This window comes from Nerophis lumbriciformis, linkage group LG21, assembly GCF_033978685.3.
Source record: "Nerophis lumbriciformis linkage group LG21, RoL_Nlum_v2.1, whole genome shotgun sequence".
Lineage (NCBI taxonomy): Eukaryota > Metazoa > Chordata > Actinopteri > Syngnathiformes > Syngnathidae > Nerophis > Nerophis lumbriciformis.
In genome coordinates, this window is record NC_084568.2 from 21,028,854 (window position 1) to 21,046,354 (window position 17,501).

Genomic DNA, 17,501 nt, shown 5'->3' on the forward strand with positions numbered 1-17,501 from the left:
GTAATGATTAAAATACAGTAAATATTGCACATATTACGTATCGTTATGAAGGTGTTCGTTACTACATTATATATATACTTGCAGTGTGTATATAAAACATTGCATATTGTTATGAAGGTGTCTGTAACTACATTATATATATATACTTGCAGTGTGTATATTGTACATATTACATATTGTTAAGAAGGTGTCTGTTACTACATTATATATATATACTTGCAGTGTGCATACTGTACATATTACATATTGTTATGAAGGTGTCTGTTACTACATTATATATATACTTGCAGTGTGTATATAAAACATATTACATATTGTTATGAAGGTGTATGTTACTACATTATATATATATGTATGTATATATACTTGCAGTGTGTATATAAATATATATTACATATTGTTATGAAGGTGTCTGTTACTACATTATATATATATACTTGCATTGTGGAGGGATTCGAACGCTACACCAGCCAGCACCTGCGTAGGAGGCTGGGCTTGCCGAAGAGCCTAAGCAGCATCGCCCTGTATGGGCACATCCCTTCACCGGATTGACTGAGGAGTTTAAAGTCACCAGAGCCAGGGAAGTGTTACTTTACAGAGACTCATCTGACACCAGAGTCTCCTCTGCTGGCATCAAGGTCAGAACTGGGAGGAAGTGGAAGGCACAGGAGGCCATTGACCAGGCAGAAGCAAGGCTGAGACATGGCGTCTTAGTAGGTGCTGTGGCAGTCGGAAGAGCGGGGCTGGGTAGCCATACAAGACCATGCTACGACAAAGCCCAGGGTCAAGAGAGACAGCTGATGGTGCAGGGAGAGATCCGTGCAGAGGTTGAGGAGGAACGCCGGAGCAAGACAGTGGCCATGCGCCAGCAAGGAGCCTAGACAAACTGGGACCACACATCTACCCGAAAGATCACCTGGACAGAACTTTGGAAGTCAGAACCAGCAAGACTCAAGTTCCTGATCCAGTCAGTGTATGATGTCCTCCCAAGTCCATCTAATCTTCATTGCTGGGGGCTAGCAGAAACACCTGAATGTCCACTGTGCAAGGCACGGGGTTCCCTGAAGCACATCCTGAGCTGCTGCCCTAAAGCCCTGAGAGAGGGGAGCTACACATGGCGCCACGACCAGGTGCTGAAGGCAGCAGCAGGCACCATTGGCACTGGAATCCAGCAGAGCAAACACCAGCTCGCAGTCAGGCATAACATCTCCTTCGTCAAGGCAGGGGACAAACCACAGGCAGGACGTAAGGCCCCAACCGGACTGCTAGCCACTGCCCGTGACTGGCAGCTTCAGGTGGATATCGGCAGACAGCTGAAGTTTCCAGAGCGCATAGCAAGGACATCACTGAGGCCAGACCTTGTCTTAACTTCTGACTCAGTGAAGAAAGTTGTGCTGCTGGAACTTACAGTCCCCTGGGAAGACCGGATGGAGGAGGCTCATGAGCAAAAGAAGGCCAAATACCTTGAGCTGGTCGAGGCATGCAGAGAGAGCGGCTGGAGGGCCCGCTGTGAGCCTATAGAAGTGGGCTGCAGGGGCTTTCTAGGGCAATCGGTGCATCGAGCATTCAGACTTCTTGGAATCAGAGGGTTGCTGAAGAGAAAAGCCACCAGAAATATCAGCGAGGCTGCTGAGAAAGCCTCAAGGTGGTTGTGGATCAAGAGGGGAGACGGATGGAGTAGTACGCTGCAGGCGAGAGTGTATAGAGGTCAAAGACGCGAAACACCCAATGAACCTCGGTTCTTTACTGATAATGTGTCCAAGCTGCAGCGCAGGGTTTTTCCCAAATCTTGCACCGTGTATATAAAACTTTGGAGGGTTTTGAAGTTGTTTTAGAGGCTTTGAAGGCTACAACGGTGACTCTCATTAGCTGCATCTTCCAAGCGTTTTTAGCTAAGCTGGAAACTACTTTTAAATTATATAACCAACAAAACATTATAAAATGACGGGAATATAAAACATAACAAAATACATACATAACAAATATTAACTATATTTATTGTACCCAACTTTAGTTGAAGCATACATTACTTATTGCATAAAGGTGTGGGGACATACATATAAAACAATCACAAAATAATGTTTATATTACAAAAGAAAACACTGCTCAAATGACTTATAAAGTAAATAATAATATGCTTCCCGAAGTGGTCAAGAAGATGTTTCAAATGTGAACTAGTAAATATGAACTAGGAGGGATTTATGTGTACTCAAAAGAAAAGGTATGAACAATTGTAAAACAAATATGTATAGCATATATCAATCATTTACAATTAGACATGAAAATATCTAACACTTCAATATTTCAATAAGCTATCTAAAACATTACTGTGAATAAGTACAAAAGTGAATTATGAATATGTATATCTTATAATTTTTTATTGTATGTCACATATGAACAAAAATATAAACGCAGCACTTGTGTTTTTGCTCCCATTCTTTATGAGTTGAACTCACAAGATGTAAAACGTTTACTACATACACTAAAGACCTATTCCTCTCAAATATAGTTGACAAATCCGTCTAAATCTGTGTTAGTGAGTATTTCTTATTTGCCAAGATAATTCATCCCACCTCACAAGTGTGGCATATCAAGATGCTGATTAAACAGCATGATAATTGCACAGGTGTGCCTTAGGCTGCCCACAATAAAAGGCCACTCTGAAATGTGCAGTTTTACCACACAGCACAATTCCACAGATGTCTCAAGTTTTGAGGGAGTGTGCAGTCGGCATGCTGACTGCAAGAATGTCCACCAAAGCTGTTGCCCGTGAATTGAAAGTTCATTTGTCGACCATAAGCCGTCCCCAAAGGCGTTTCAGAGAATTTGGCAGTACATCCAAACGGCTTCACAACCGCAGACCAACGTGTAACCACACAAGCCCAGGACCTCCACATCCAGCAGGTGCACCTGCATGATCGTCTGAGACCCGCCACCCGGACAGCTGCTGCAACAATTGGTTTGCATAACCAAAGAATGTCTGCACAAACTTCGAGAAACCGTCTCCGGGAACCTCATCTGCATGCTTGTCGTCCTCATCGGGTCTTCACCTGACTGCAGTTTGTCATCGTAACCGACTTGAGTGGGCAAATGCTCACATTTGATGGCGTCTAGCTGGCACGTTGGAGAGGTGTTCTCTTCACCAACAAATCTTATTTTTTACTGTTCAGGACAGATGGTGTGTGGCATCGTCTGGGAGAGCGGTTTGCTGATGCCAACATTGTGAACGGAGTGGCCCATGGTGGGGGTGAGGTTATGGTATGGGCGGGCGTATATGTACAACAAACGCAAGTGCATTTTATTGATAGCATTTTGAATGCACAGAGATACCGTAACGAGATCCTGAGGCCCATTGTTGTGCCATTCACTTGATACCATTACCTCGTGTTGCAGTATGACATTGCACAGCTCCATGTTGCAAGGATCTGTACGCAATTCCTGTAAAGCGAAAACATCCCACTTCTTGCATGGCCAGCATACTCAGCGGACATGTCACTTCTTGAGCATGTTTGGGATGCTGCGGATCGGTGTACACCACAGCGTGTTCCAGTTCCTGCAAATATAAAGCAACTTGGCACCGCCATTGAAGAGGAGTGGACCAACATTCCACAGACCACAATCAACAACCTGATCAACTCTACGGAGATGTATTACACTGCGTGAGGTAAATGTAGCCTAAGGCACACCCGTGCAATAATCATGCTGTTTAATCAGCATCGTGATATGCCACACCTGTGAGGTGGGATGGATTATCTTGGCAAAGAAGAAATGCTCACGAACACAGATTTAGACAGATTTGTGAATAATGTTTGAGAGGAATAGGTATTTTGTGTATTTAGTAAACGTTTTACATCTTTGAGTTCAACTCATGAAAAAAGGGAGCAAAAACAAAAGTGTTGTGTTTAGATTTTTGTTCAGTATATGTTTCGTATCGTTTTCTCTAACCTTTCAGGTCAAATTGTTCCATTCAATTTTTCATTTAAAGTACACAATGTAGTATATTAATCAATGTACTTGACTGAAAAAAACTCTCATCGAAAATAACTAATCTATAAATGGTAGAAGCATATTAACAAGTTTGAAAGGGGCAAGCGGTAGAAAACGGATGCATGGATGATGTTACACACAACAATGATGTCACACGTTATATGTGCGGATGTTATTACAAAGTCAAAGTTATCAAAAGTCTTTATGGTTGATTCCAACTCCTGCAGCTTCATTTACAGCTGCTGTTCTCACCAGCACACTTGTGTTTCTTACACTGGTACTTATGAGAAAATCTTTCACCACACACACTGCAACTAAACACTTTCTCACCTGTGTGTGTTCTCATGTGTGCTGCTAGTGTTGATTGGGCAGAAAAGCTTTTGTTGCAGCTTGAACAGGAATAGGGTTTTTCACCAGTGTGTTTGCTCATGTGTACTTTCAAATATTGGCTTTGTACAAAACATTTACCGCAGCTTGAACAGGAAAAAGGTTTTTCTCGGGTGTGTGTTCTCATGTGTACTTTCAAATATTGACTTTGTACAAAACCTTTACCACAAATTGAACAGGTAAACGGTTTTTCTCCAGTGTGTGTTCTCATGTGTACTTTTAAATTGTTCCCTTCTACAAAATCTTTACCACAGACTGAACAGAAAAAAGGTTTTTCTCCAGTGTGTATTCTCATGTGTGCTTTTACATTTTGACTTTGTACAAAACCTTTACCACAGATTGAACAAGAACATGTTTTTTGTCCAGTGTGTATTTGCATGTGTACTTTCAAGCTAAATTTTTGTGAAAAACCTTTGCCACAGGCTGAGCAGGAAAAAGGTTTTTCTCCCGTGTGTGTTCTCGTGTGTACTTTCCATGCATATTTTCGTACAAATCTTTTACCACAGACTGAGCAGGAAAAAGGTTTTTCTCCAGTGTGCGTGTGCATGTGTAAATTCAACACATTTTTTCGGCCAAAACATTTACCACATTCTGAGCAGGAAAAAGGTTTTTCTCCAGTGTGTATTCTCATGTGTCTATTAAGACAACCAGTCCGTTTAAACGTTTTGTCACAGTGAGAACATGTCAAGGGTGTGTTGTCAGTGTGACATGTCTTATCACTTTTAGAGTCTTCCTCATCAGTGTCAGGAGAGTGTGACGTTGTGTCCTCACTATCTGATAGTGGAGCTAAGAGCTTGTCTGCTTGTGATCCTCCACAGTGGTTTCCATCATCTTCTGTTGTCATGTGTTGAGTTGAGCTGCTGCTTGGAGGCTCCACCTCTCTCTTCTCCTCACTTTCACCTTTGACCTCATCATCTTCACTCTTTACAATCACTGGGAACTCTTCCAACCATTCAAGATGCTCTCCTTCCTGACTGATGCTGTTTTCCTCCTGTTCCTCTTTGATGTGGGTGAGCTGTGGTGCCTCCTCTTCTTTAAAATGAAGGGTCAGTTGGTACTCTTCTTTCCTTTTAAGGTGTGGGGTCTGTGGCGTCTCCGCTTCCTCTGTACAATGGGGGGTCAGAGGGTCTTCCTCTTCTTTTTTAATGTGAGGGGTCTCTCGTGGCTCGCCTTCATATTTAATGTGAGAGGGCTCTGGCTCTTCCTGCTCCACCCTGAAGCTCCACTCCTGGTGCTCAGGAAGAATATGTTCTTCACATACGTCTGCATGACACAAGAAGAAAAACACACGCTATAGAAATGTCCAGCTTTGCTCAGTCACATGAGGCATTAGGTACGTTTGAGTGATAACAATGATGAGTACACTTCCGATGTGACGTCACGTCCGGAAAAGTTGGCTGATTATCGCTGCTGCTGCGGCGAAAAAATCTAAGTACTATCTTTCTATCTGTGTGCTTCTAATTGTTTTACAGCTTTCTTTATTCGTTCTCAAACATATTTAGTTGTCTTATCAAACTTGCAAAGCATGCACTCTGTCTCACAGCCCCTCTCTCAGCTGGCTGCTAAGCTAACGAAGCTAAGTTTGTCACGGTCGAAAGCAACTACGCGCCTAAGGTGTCTGCTACTCTTTGCCTATTGCTCCGAAGACAGCAAGAACTTGACTCGGTGAAAGAAACAACCTAGCTAACTGCTAAGCTAACGAAGCTAAGCTCGTCGCGGTCATAAGCAACTATGTGCCGAAGGCATCTGCTCACTCACACTGCGGCCACTTCTCCGAAGACAGCAAGAACTCGACACGGTGAAAGAAACAACGTGAGTATGGCTCCCTGCTCTTCGTGCACCGTTCTCATGGATAGGTTGGCCCTAGAGGACCGTGTCCGACAGTTAGAGCAGAGTAATTTCGTAACTTCAGACGCTGCGGACACATTTGCCAGCGTTAGCTTGTAGCAGCCCTAAGCGGCCTACAAGCCACGATGCATAATAGATTTAGCCCTTTAGCTAGTCCTACACCCCAGTCAACAAGGCACCACAGATTAGTCATAGGGGACTCCATCCCCGGAACATACATCTTAGTAAACCAGCCACAATTAAGTGTATTCCTGGGGCCAGTGCACCTGACATTGAAGCTAACCTTAGGGAGCTGACCCGCAACGGGCCTAGTAAACACGTACGACAGGCTAATTACACCACTAGCTACGCGAACAAAGTTGTACATGTCGGCTCCAATGACACTAGGATGAGACAGTCAGAGATTACAAAGAGGAACATAGCTAGGACTTGTAATCTCACTAGAAAGATGTCCCGGCATTGAGTACTTGTCTCTAGCCCTGTGCCTGCGAGAGGCAATGATGAGAGGAATAGCAGATAAGTCTCGTTTAACAAGTGGCTAGCTAGTTTTTGTAGAGGACAGGGAAAACCTGGGGGAAACCAGGCTTGCTGAGGAGTGACGGCCTTCACCCTAACCAGGAAGGTGCCATCTCTCTCTCCAGAAAGGTAGATTACTATTTGAGTCAAGCTTGACTAACAACACTAGAGCAAGCTCGCACAAAGGCAATTACAGTGTCTGTTAGTCCGGGTGAGGAGTCAGTTAAGCTAGGACTAACCAGCGCCAGACTGGAAAATTCCTGCACACATAGCATTTCTCATAGAATAATACACAACTCACGTGTTTTTTTCTGTAGTGACTGTACCAGAGGTGAACATGCATTCTACTGAGATGGCAAATTATGACGCAGTCAATGTATCGCCGCACCAAGCAAATAATCTCAAGATCCCCATCATATCAATTCCTAGATGTGATCGAAATTATTTAATGTAACATTATTAATATCAGTACTATGTATACCATTAACAAAAATTCCTCAAAACAGCCCACTACCTATGATATGGGCTTTTTAAACATCCGATCTGTCAGGTTTAAGCACCGAACTATCTATTATACAAAACAAGAAGCAAGGAATCAGGCAGAGACAGGGTTCAATTTTGCTCATGAGGAGAACGCATGGCGCTGCACACTCAGTTACAGTCTCCCCCCACGCTCTGAGGAACAGCACACGCGCCCCCCATTTTATTCAGGAGTTCCCTAGTTACATTGCTGAGGCCGCTTCTAAAGGGAGTGGTCACACATTATGCAAGCAGCTCAGTAGACACAATACGTGATTATTCAGAATGGAAATGTGTGAACATCAGATCATTGTTTCCCAAAACGGTAATAGAGAAAATAATCTTAACGTCATTGGTTTCAGCAAAACCTGGCTAAAATCAGATGATTTTTTCCGCTTAACGAGGCGTCTCCTCCTAACTATACGAGTAAACATATTGCTTGTCCTCTTAAAAGGGGTCGGAGGAGTCGCACTAATATACAATGAAAACCTTAACCTTACCCCTAACCCAGGTAAAAAATATAAATCATTTGAGGTGCTTACTATGAGGTCTGTCACACCGCTACCTCTCTAACCTGGCTGTTATCTATCCCTCCCCCCGGGACCTATTCGGACTTTACCAGTGAATTTTCAGAGTTTGTCGCTAATCTAGTGACGCACGCAGATAATATAATTATAAAAAGGGATTTTAATATCCATATGAATACCCCGTGCGTGGCGCTCCAGACTATAATTGATAGTTGTGGTCTTACACAAAGAAATAAATGAACCCACACATCGCAACAATAGACCTACTCCGGGGTGTCACCACTTCCAAAATTATGGTACTCCCGTACACTAAAGTACTGTCCGTTCATTACCTTATACAATTTGAAGTTCTGGCTCATTTTTAACAAGCTACCAACAACCACTGCTTTAGCAGCCGCAACATTAATGCTGTCACAACTACGACTCTTGCTGGCCTACTGCCTTCGGTAATGGCACCATTCCCAAATTATGTGGGCTCTATCCGTAACCTCACTAACAACTTTAACGATGCCCAGCGCAATGCCATTCATAGTATAGCACAGCTAAAGCTAAAAAAAAGGCCCCTAAAGGGGGTACCCCCTGGTTTTCAGAAGAAACCAAAGCTCTTAAACTATCATGTAGAAAGCTGGAACGCAAATGGCATGCGACTAAACTTGAAGTTTTCCATCAAGCATGGAGTGATAGTTTAATAACTTATAAACGCATGCTTACCTTAGCTAAAGCTAATTACTACTCCAATCTCATTCGCCTCAATAAAAACAGATCCTAAATATTTGTTCAGTACAGTAGCATCGCTAACCCAACAAGGGACTCCCCCCAGTAGCTCCACCCACTCGGCTGATGACTTTATGAATTTCTTTAAAAAGAAAATTTAACTCATTAGAAAGGAGATTAAAGATAACACGTCTCAGTTCCAACTGGGTTCTATTAACACAGATACGAATGTATGTACGACAGATAATGCCCTCCAAAATAATCTGTCTTTTTGAAGAAATAACAGAGGAACTCCTGTGACTTGTAAATGGGACAAAACAAACAACATGTTTACTTGACCCACTTCCTGGGAAACTTATTAAGGAGTTGTTTGTAATATTAGGACCATCAGTGCTAAATATTATTTAAAGCAGTTACCGTATTTTCCGCACCATTAGCCGCACCTAAAAACCACAAATTTACTCAAAAGCTGACAGTGCGGCTTTTAACCCGGTGCGCTTTATATATGGATAAATATTAAGATTCATTTTCATAAAGTTTCGATCTCGCAACTTCGGTAAACAGCCGCCATCTTTTTTCCCGGTAGAACAGGAAGCGCTTCTTCTTCTACGCAAGCAACCGCCAAGGTAAGCACCCGCCCCCATAGAACAGGAAGCGCTTCTTCTTCTACTGTAAGCAACCACCCGCCCGCGTAGAAGAAGAAAAAGCGCGCGGATATTACCGTACGTTTCATTTCCTGTTTACATCTGTAAAGACCACAAAATGGCTCCTACTAAGCGACAAGGATCCGGTTCATGAAAAGACGCAATCTCTCCATCCTCACACGGATTACTATTTCACAGCAACTGATATTCCTGTGAACCGCACTGTGGATACTGTGGATACAACGGGAGCACGTACGGTGAATATTCGCACCACAGGGAATGAGAAGTCGTCCTTCACTGTGGTTCTAGCTTGCCATGCTAATGGCCTGAAACTTCCACCCATGGTGATATTCAAAAGGAAGACCTTGCCAAAAGAGACCTTTCCAGCCGGCGTCATCATAAAAGCTAACTCGAAGGGATGGATGGATGAAGAAAAGATGAGCGAGTGGTTAAGGGAAGTTTACGCGAAGAGGCCGGGTGGCTTTTTTCACACAGCTCCGTCCATGTTGATATACGACTCTATGCGCGCCCACATCACAGATGGTGTCAAAAAACAAGTGAAGCACACAAATACAACACTCGCCGTCATTCCGGGTGGATTAACCAAAGAACTCCAACCGCTGGATATTGGTGTCAACAGGGCATTCAAATCACGACTGCGAACGGCGTGGGAACAATGGATGACCGAAGGCGAACACACTTTCACTAAGACAGGCAGACAGCGCCGGACGACATACGCCAACATCTGCCAGTGGATCGTAAATGCCTGGGCAGATATTTCGGTCACAACTGTGGTCCGAGCTTTCCGGAAGGCAGGATTCACAGAACTGCTGGACAACAGTGACACTGACTCCGATGACTTCGACGAGACGGAACCGGCCATTTTGGATCCCACATTTGCCCAACTTTTCAATTCGGACACCGAAGACGAAGAATTCGAAGGATTTACGAATGAAGAATAACTTCAGAAAGTGAGCGCTATGTTTATTTTGTGTGTTGTGACATTAACGTTCGAGCAACATTATGTTGCTATTGCTCTGCACTATTTTGAATTTTACTATGTTTGTGATTGCACATTTGCGTACATTTTGGGACAGAGTTGTTAGAACGCTGGTTTTTAATATATTATTAAAGTTTGACTGACCTATCTGACTGTTTTTTTGACATTCCCTTCAGCGCAGCGTAGGCGCGGCTTATAGTCCGGGGCGGCTTATAGGTGGACAAAGTTTTGAAATATGCCATTCATTGAAGGTGCGGCTAATAACCCGGGGCGGCTTATAGTGCGGAAAATACGGTACTCATCCTCTTCTCAAAAGACCTAACCTCGATCCTGACCACATGTTAAACTACCGGCCGGTGTCCCACCTTCCCTTTATCCCGAAAATCCTTGAAAAAAATTGTTGCACAGCAGTTAAATGAACACTTAGCGTCTAACAATCTCTGTGAATCCTTTCAATCCAGTTTCAGGGCAAATAACTCTACAGAGACAGCCCTTGCGGGCGTCGCCGCACTGTTGACTTGTCTCCATTCAAGTGGATCCCCTGCTGGTCTCTCAATGGACTTGACTTTCACATGATGTCGGGACCCGAGGTGACCACTCCTTATGCATCAGTCAGTGACGTATCTGCGCCCCGATGTACCTACATGCAAGAAGATCCCCTGCTGGCCCCATTATGGACTGGACTCTCACATTAATAACTGTATCCACTCGGCATCCATTGCACCGGTCACACAGGGAAGGATCCCCACATCTGCGGTCCCTTCCAGGGTTTCTCGTTGTTCCCATTGGGTTGAGATTTTTTTGTTTGTCCTGATGTGGGATCTGAGCAGAGGATGTCGTTGTGGCTTGTGCAGCCCTTTGAGACATTTGTGATTAAGGGTTATTTAAGCAAACTTTGATTGATTGATTAATTGATTGATTGACATGTATCAACAACAAAAAAGTTCTCGTATGAACTGGTCCTAAATCTTCGTCGGGGAAAAAACATGCCACTCCAAACAACATTATTCGGAGGAAAAGAAAACCAAGCTGGGGAGTGGGAACTTTTTACTAGAGATTGGCAATATGGCCTAAAATCCATATTGCAATATACTATTTAATATAGAAGTGATAATAAAACCCTTTTTAAAGGAGTTACAATGGCACTTTATTTTGTTGCTAACATGTACAGTAACATATTACATAATTTAGAAATGTATTATTTTCTCAAAAGTATTATTAATCTACTTGTTAATTTACTGTTAATATCTGGTTACTTTCTGTTGTAAAAATGTGTTTACCTACACTTCTGTTCGAATGTAATAAACACCTTTTCTTCTGTTGTTTGAAACGGTTTTTGGTGATACTAAAAATGTAGGTATGGATCCAATATCAAGTAGTTACAGGGGCAGTATTCATTATATTTAGTCAAGTGACTTTTTCTGAGATGTTTACTTTCGGTGAACACAGTGTTGGTCAATCAAATCAATATGGCTACTGTGCAACAAACAGCGTGTAAACTATCTTGAGTAAGCAAGGAGCCTAAATATTACCACTAAAAGCAGATACGAGCAAAAACTCTAACTATGCAATGGAATAGATCCCTATACTTTATCAAAAAAAGATTTGTGGAGTGATATCAAGTATTATACGTCGGTCATGTCCCCAGACATACGGAACTATTGTGCTCCAGACAACATTCTACATGACAGAACAGATGAAAACTTGGAAAATCATGGAGGTCTTATTTGTGTGTGGCTGGGTCAAGGACATTGGTATCAAGACTCCCCCGGATAAATATGCATCGTTTTTGCTCAAGTAAGGTTGCATTTCATGATTTAATTTCGCATCTTGCTAGGACCCAGGTCCTTGTAAACAAACTGCAGGTAGCACTTGATAGCCTTGATTCGCTGTTCTTCATATTCCCACTATGTAAACAACTCAAAGATAATCGCTGACACCACTGAAGACCTGGCTGGTTGTGAAAGAAGTCGGAGAAGTAATTACACCTCACTGTAATGGGTGAGTTTCAGCCATGTTACCTTGATGTTGTTGCACGCGTCGTTACAAGTACGCTTGTTTTTCCCCGTCTTTATCAAAATATAACTACAGATGTCAACATTGTGTATGTGCTGAAATATTCATTAAAGATTGTTAATCAAAATATAACTATAGATGTCAACATTGTGTATGTGCTGAAATATAAATTTATGATTGTTAATCAAAATATAACTATAGATGTCAACATTGTGTATGTGCTGAAAGATTAATTTATGATTGTTGTCGTTGGTAAAAACTTAACTCTTTTAGGTTTTGCTCACATTTGCTTTCTTTTATTTAGGCTCGCCGAGTTGGTGCTTTTCGAAACACTCGTACCAAACATATGTTTAAGAAGTACAAATAAAGAAGAAGAAAGAAAGAAGAAGAAAAAAGAAAAAAAAGAAGTACAAATAATATCAAGATAATACTTCAATGGGAAATAATAAACATTAAAAGTAGATCAAACAGACCTTTAACGAAGTGATCACTGCAAACTCATGCATTCTTTGACTCTGCTCCCTTGGACTGAAGTGCTATATTCGAGAGACACTTTTCTCTTCGTCAGGTGGTAAAATATTGCAGCCTTTCGCCCTTCTTGATTACCTCTCCGGGAACTTTTATCTTTTCGCGATTTTGAGAAGAAGAAAAAATTCAGTCTAAGTCTGGGCTCCTGGAGAGGGAGACCAGACTGAAGATAAAACAATACAACTTAAAATGATGTAATATATGCCCACCCACTCCACCTGACAATTAAGGGACAGCGGAGCTCATACTCCAACAGGCTCCTTCAGCCTCCTTCCCGCACTGTGCGATTCAAGAACTCCTTCATTCCACACTCCATCCAGCTGTATAATCACTCGCCATATAGCAATAGATGATATATGTCTATTACCTGACACCTTCTATGTTAGCTACTTCTCTTTGTTTATAATGTCTATTTTCTATTTTCTGCTGGATCTACTCTCTATTTTATGCTGCTCCTGTCACATATACTGTATATACTGTAACATTGTACATGGTCATATATGTTATAGACATAATATAATATATCTGTATATATAATATACTGTACACATTATGTATATATTAGTATATATGTTAGATTTGTTATCGCTATATTAGTCTATTTATACCTGCATTGTCCTTTCCATCCTTACACTTTCCATCATTGTAACTGAGCTACTGTGTTGAATAATTTCCCTTGTGGATCATTAAAGTTTGTCTCAGTCTAAGTCTATATGTTACTGCGTATGTCAGCAGATAAAATAGGAGCCTTTGTAACCCGTTTTGAAATAATTCTATTTTCATCTACATACCAAAAAATACATTCTGATATATATTGTTATCACAGGAGGCTGCATTAAATATTGCGATATAGATTTTAGGTCATATCGCCCATCAGTACATCTCATATGGATCTTCTTCTGCAGTTGGGGGCACATTACCACATAACACTCCTTTGGTAGGTTAGGTTAACCATGTACAGTTGTGAAGGCGTTTTAACATCATTTGACACAAACTTGTCCAGGATTTTCCACTTTTTCATCATCTTTCCCTTTCAACACAATGTTTAGGACCGCTGGACCACATGTTTTGTTTTACAGCCACTAATGGTTGAACTTGCACTTACCATCTTATACAAATTGCTGTGGGCTTTCCTAATATCCGCTGGTAGCTAAACTCTGTTGTAACATACACAGTGACGCACACTCGCCTTGCTCCAGAAATTCTGACCGGGCTATACAGATAATTACTTTATGTATTTATTACAAATGAAAATATTATTATAATTTTTGGAACCTTTCAAGAACTTATTTAAAACTCTTAATGACATTTTGATAGAATTTAAGACATCCCAATGTCTTAAATTGAAAGGATTATGTTTAAGACTTCCAGTGTGTGAGCATGAAGTGATGAAGCCTACTTGGATGAGAGGCCAAACATCTTCTAAGACAAACTGAACAGTCCAGTTGTGATGGACTGAATGCCCTGAGAATAAACTGATATGTGGATGTTGTTCTTACTTGAACTGTGATGAAGCTTTGAGGACTCAGGTGGTTTGTCTTCATGGTCTTCAGTCTTCACAGAGACAACTGTCAGTGGAAACTTGGTGAGATCAGCCTCCCCCTGCCCGAGAAGACGCTCTTCCTCCTGACAGATCCAAACTTCCTCCTCTTCCTCTTTATTATGTGGGGGCTGTGGCTCCTCCTCTGCCTCTTTAATGTGGGGGGGCTGCTGGACGTCTGTTGGGTAAATAAGTAAATAAGATTATTAAAGAATATAAATCGTTTTTGACTGACACTGTTAAAACAATTAGATCATTTGGGTTCTTTTGTGTGTTGTGTAAAAAATGTGTAGCTAAAAAAACAAAAAAACGCAGGGGAAAGGCCACTAAAATTACTTCAAAAGTGGTACAGCGAGTAAAAAACAGGAGGAAATTTGAAAAGTCTTCATATGTACGAGCCAGCATTGATCGAGGCATTCTTAACTTCACGCTCACTTGTGTAAATTGAGTAACTAATTAACTAATTTGTGTAAATGTCGGCCTATTACACCTAAATCGTATATCTAACCTTAACCGTAACCTTGTAGTAGCATTGTCATAACCATACTTAAAACAGGGTTGAGTTTTTCTTGCCCTGATGTGGGATCTGAGCCGAGGATGTCGTTGTGGCTTGTGCAGCCCTTTGAGACACTCGTGATTTAGGGCTATATAAGTAAACATTGATTGATTGATTGAACAGCCATACTATGTTTTTAATCATCATATAAAATACTTTTCTTTATGGTCATTTTGTTGGCTGGGCCAAAAGGAGCTCTTACAAAACATGCTTTACTAAGTTTGATTGATTGATTGATCGATTGAGAAGTGTATTGACATTTTAAAGAATTGAATACATGTAATGCTTTAAAAAGGCAAATGGATGGCACAAAAAGCCAAAAGGCTTGTTTCCATTGTGGTCCATTAAATATTCATCACATTTGATACATTCAATAATAAAATATATATAACCTGTAACTTGTATATAAAAAAATACGTTAAAAAATGGATAAATTATGTACATATACACAGTATACATGTCAGGTGATTTGAAAAACAATATATATATATAAAAAAATGGGGGTTGGGGGGGGGGTATGTATGCACATGTTGACTCCAAGAGTGTATGAATGAGAAAATATATTATACACTATAACCACAAACCTGTTTGATGCTTCGAAGAGTTGCTGGGGATCAATTTTGGTTCAGATCAGGTAAAGGTTGAGCTGAGCCATGATTCTATGACAGTTTTCAAATTTAGTAGGGAAGTTCAAATTTTAAGGTCTGTTGGTAGTGCATTCCACTGTGGTGTTTTTATAGAGTATGTCGATCAACAATTCCTCTTTAGAGCACAGCTCCCACATTCTCTTGGAGACCATCTACGACACGCTGAAGGAAAGTCAGTCACCTTTATGTTCTTTTCATAAATCAACTGTTGACTACTCTGCTTATTGGAAGATGATTGACAATAAATGTTTACTTTCACTTATTGGTGCATGTAGGTCAGAATTAGAAGTGAAATTAGGCATGAAACCATATATAAATTATATCGATTACAATGTCAAATATATTTGGTGATTGTGTGAGTTTTGTGTAAACATGTTCATACACATTGTTACAAACAGAGAGGAACATCAACCTCATAAATAGTGTGTCTGAACAATATAAAAACAAAGCAGTGCATCGTCTTCACAAGACAATTCACCTTCCTATAGACGACATATTTAAGAATAGTGTTAATAATCAAATATAAAGTTAGTAAACATGTGAGAGTAAGAAATAAACAAACCTGTTCTGTGTAACACAACTTGATGTTTCTTGAAAACAGCGTCCAGTAGCTGATGTTGTCGCTCCTGCTCCTCTTTTGTTGGACAAAGTTCCTCCTCGTAGTCTGCTATCGTTCTTTCGCACATTTTCACACAATCACAACACTTTACACTCACACTTGATCCCTGCTCAGCGATGTGTTGATAACTTCTGCGTCTCTTTGTTAGCAGCTAACAAGCTGAGCTAACTAGCAAGCTAAGCTAGCACGGGAAGCAGCGAAGTGCGCTCAAACTAATGTGTCCGAATACACACGAATACTAACAATGTTTAATCTATTAGACCTCAATTATGTGTACATGTATGCACTAATTAAAAATGCAGAACTATAATGGCCACGTTTAGACCTCTGACCAAACGCAATTTTGCTTTTTCTTCGTTTTTCTTCTTCTTTTTATTTACGGCAGACTAGACGCATCTTAGGCGCATTGCTGCCCTCTACTGGTCTTTATTTGAATTGCCTCGTCCCCTCAGATCCCTTTATAAAGTCCAGTCCTTTGCAGGGAATTCCAAAACAGCTTTTGTCACTCTTGATGTTCCGAGCTTCATCTGCTTTTCAGTGAAGTGTCCTTGTTTCCAGTTTTTGACAGTTTAGCGTGCATTATGGCTTCATTGTACTTATTGCAGTCTTTGAGTATATGAGGGACGCGTTCTTCCTCTCCACATGTGCATTTCTCATCAGTGTTAAAGTACCAATGATTGTCACACACACACACTTGGTGTGGTGAAATTATTCTCTGCATTCTCCACCCCCTGGGAGGTGAGGGGAGCAGTGAGCAGCAGCGGTGGTCGCGCTCGGGAATCATTTTGGTGATTCAACCACCAATTCCAACTCTTGATGCTGAGTGCCAAGCAGGGAGGTAATGTGTCCCATTTTTGTAGTCTTTGCTATGACTCGGCCTGGGTTTGAACTCACGAACTACCGAGCTCAGGGCGGACACTCTAACCACACCTGCTGCTCTTTTATCCTTTATTTAGCGCACAATGCCCCAGCCTCAGTCTTGTACACACTGCAGTGTGCCTCCTTCCCATTTTAAAACTTTGTGTTTTTTATGTTGGATTGTTATGAAAAATAATACCTTCCTTTACTTCCCTGTTCTCACTCTTTTTTGCCACATTCTGTCTATTTCTTGTTGTATTATGCTTTTCCACTCTACCCTTCCATAGTTTACTTGTATTCCTATTTAATTTATGTTTAATGCCTTTTTGGTCTGTAGTCAGCCTCCTCATTTCCTTGTAGTCCCACATGTGCTGGCACCCACACAAACCCAACAGTACACCCCAATCCCAGCATTCCTCCCAGCATTACCATTGCTTCACTGATTAAGTCGTTTCTTGCCTCGCATTTCCCACCCTTCAGTGCCATCAATACTGCTGCTGAATTGGAGCATATAACTGTCTTTTGTGGCCTAACCTCCCCCATCCACCAAGTGTCCCTAAAATAGCCACACACTGCACTGTAAATACTGATAGTT

General features: G+C 41.3%; 2 protein-coding genes across 2 annotated transcripts in view; one reads left to right on the forward strand and one right to left on the reverse strand.

Annotated features, from left to right (window-relative positions):
* LOC133620962 (uncharacterized) overlaps positions 1-14,158 on the forward strand; it is a 55,862-nt gene extending 41,704 nt beyond the window's left edge. Inside the window, exon 3 of the mRNA XM_061982672.1 lies at positions 10,604-14,158. Within this exon, the coding sequence (XP_061838656.1) occupies positions 10,604-10,659 (56 nt within the window). The 3' untranslated portion in view covers positions 10,660-14,158. The remainder of the gene's footprint in view (positions 1-10,603) is intronic.
* On the reverse strand, positions 3,836-16,421 carry LOC133620966 (uncharacterized). The gene is made up of 3 exons (XM_061982686.1): positions 15,992-16,421; positions 14,186-14,404; positions 3,836-5,637 (listed from the first exon to the last, which is right to left on the reverse strand). The coding sequence occupies exons 1-3, from the start codon at positions 16,113-16,115 to the stop codon at positions 4,217-4,219; spliced, it is 1,764 nt and encodes a 587-aa protein (XP_061838670.1). The 5' UTR covers positions 16,116-16,421; the 3' UTR covers positions 3,836-4,216.
* Positions 16,422-17,501: the final 1,080 nt, after the last annotated feature.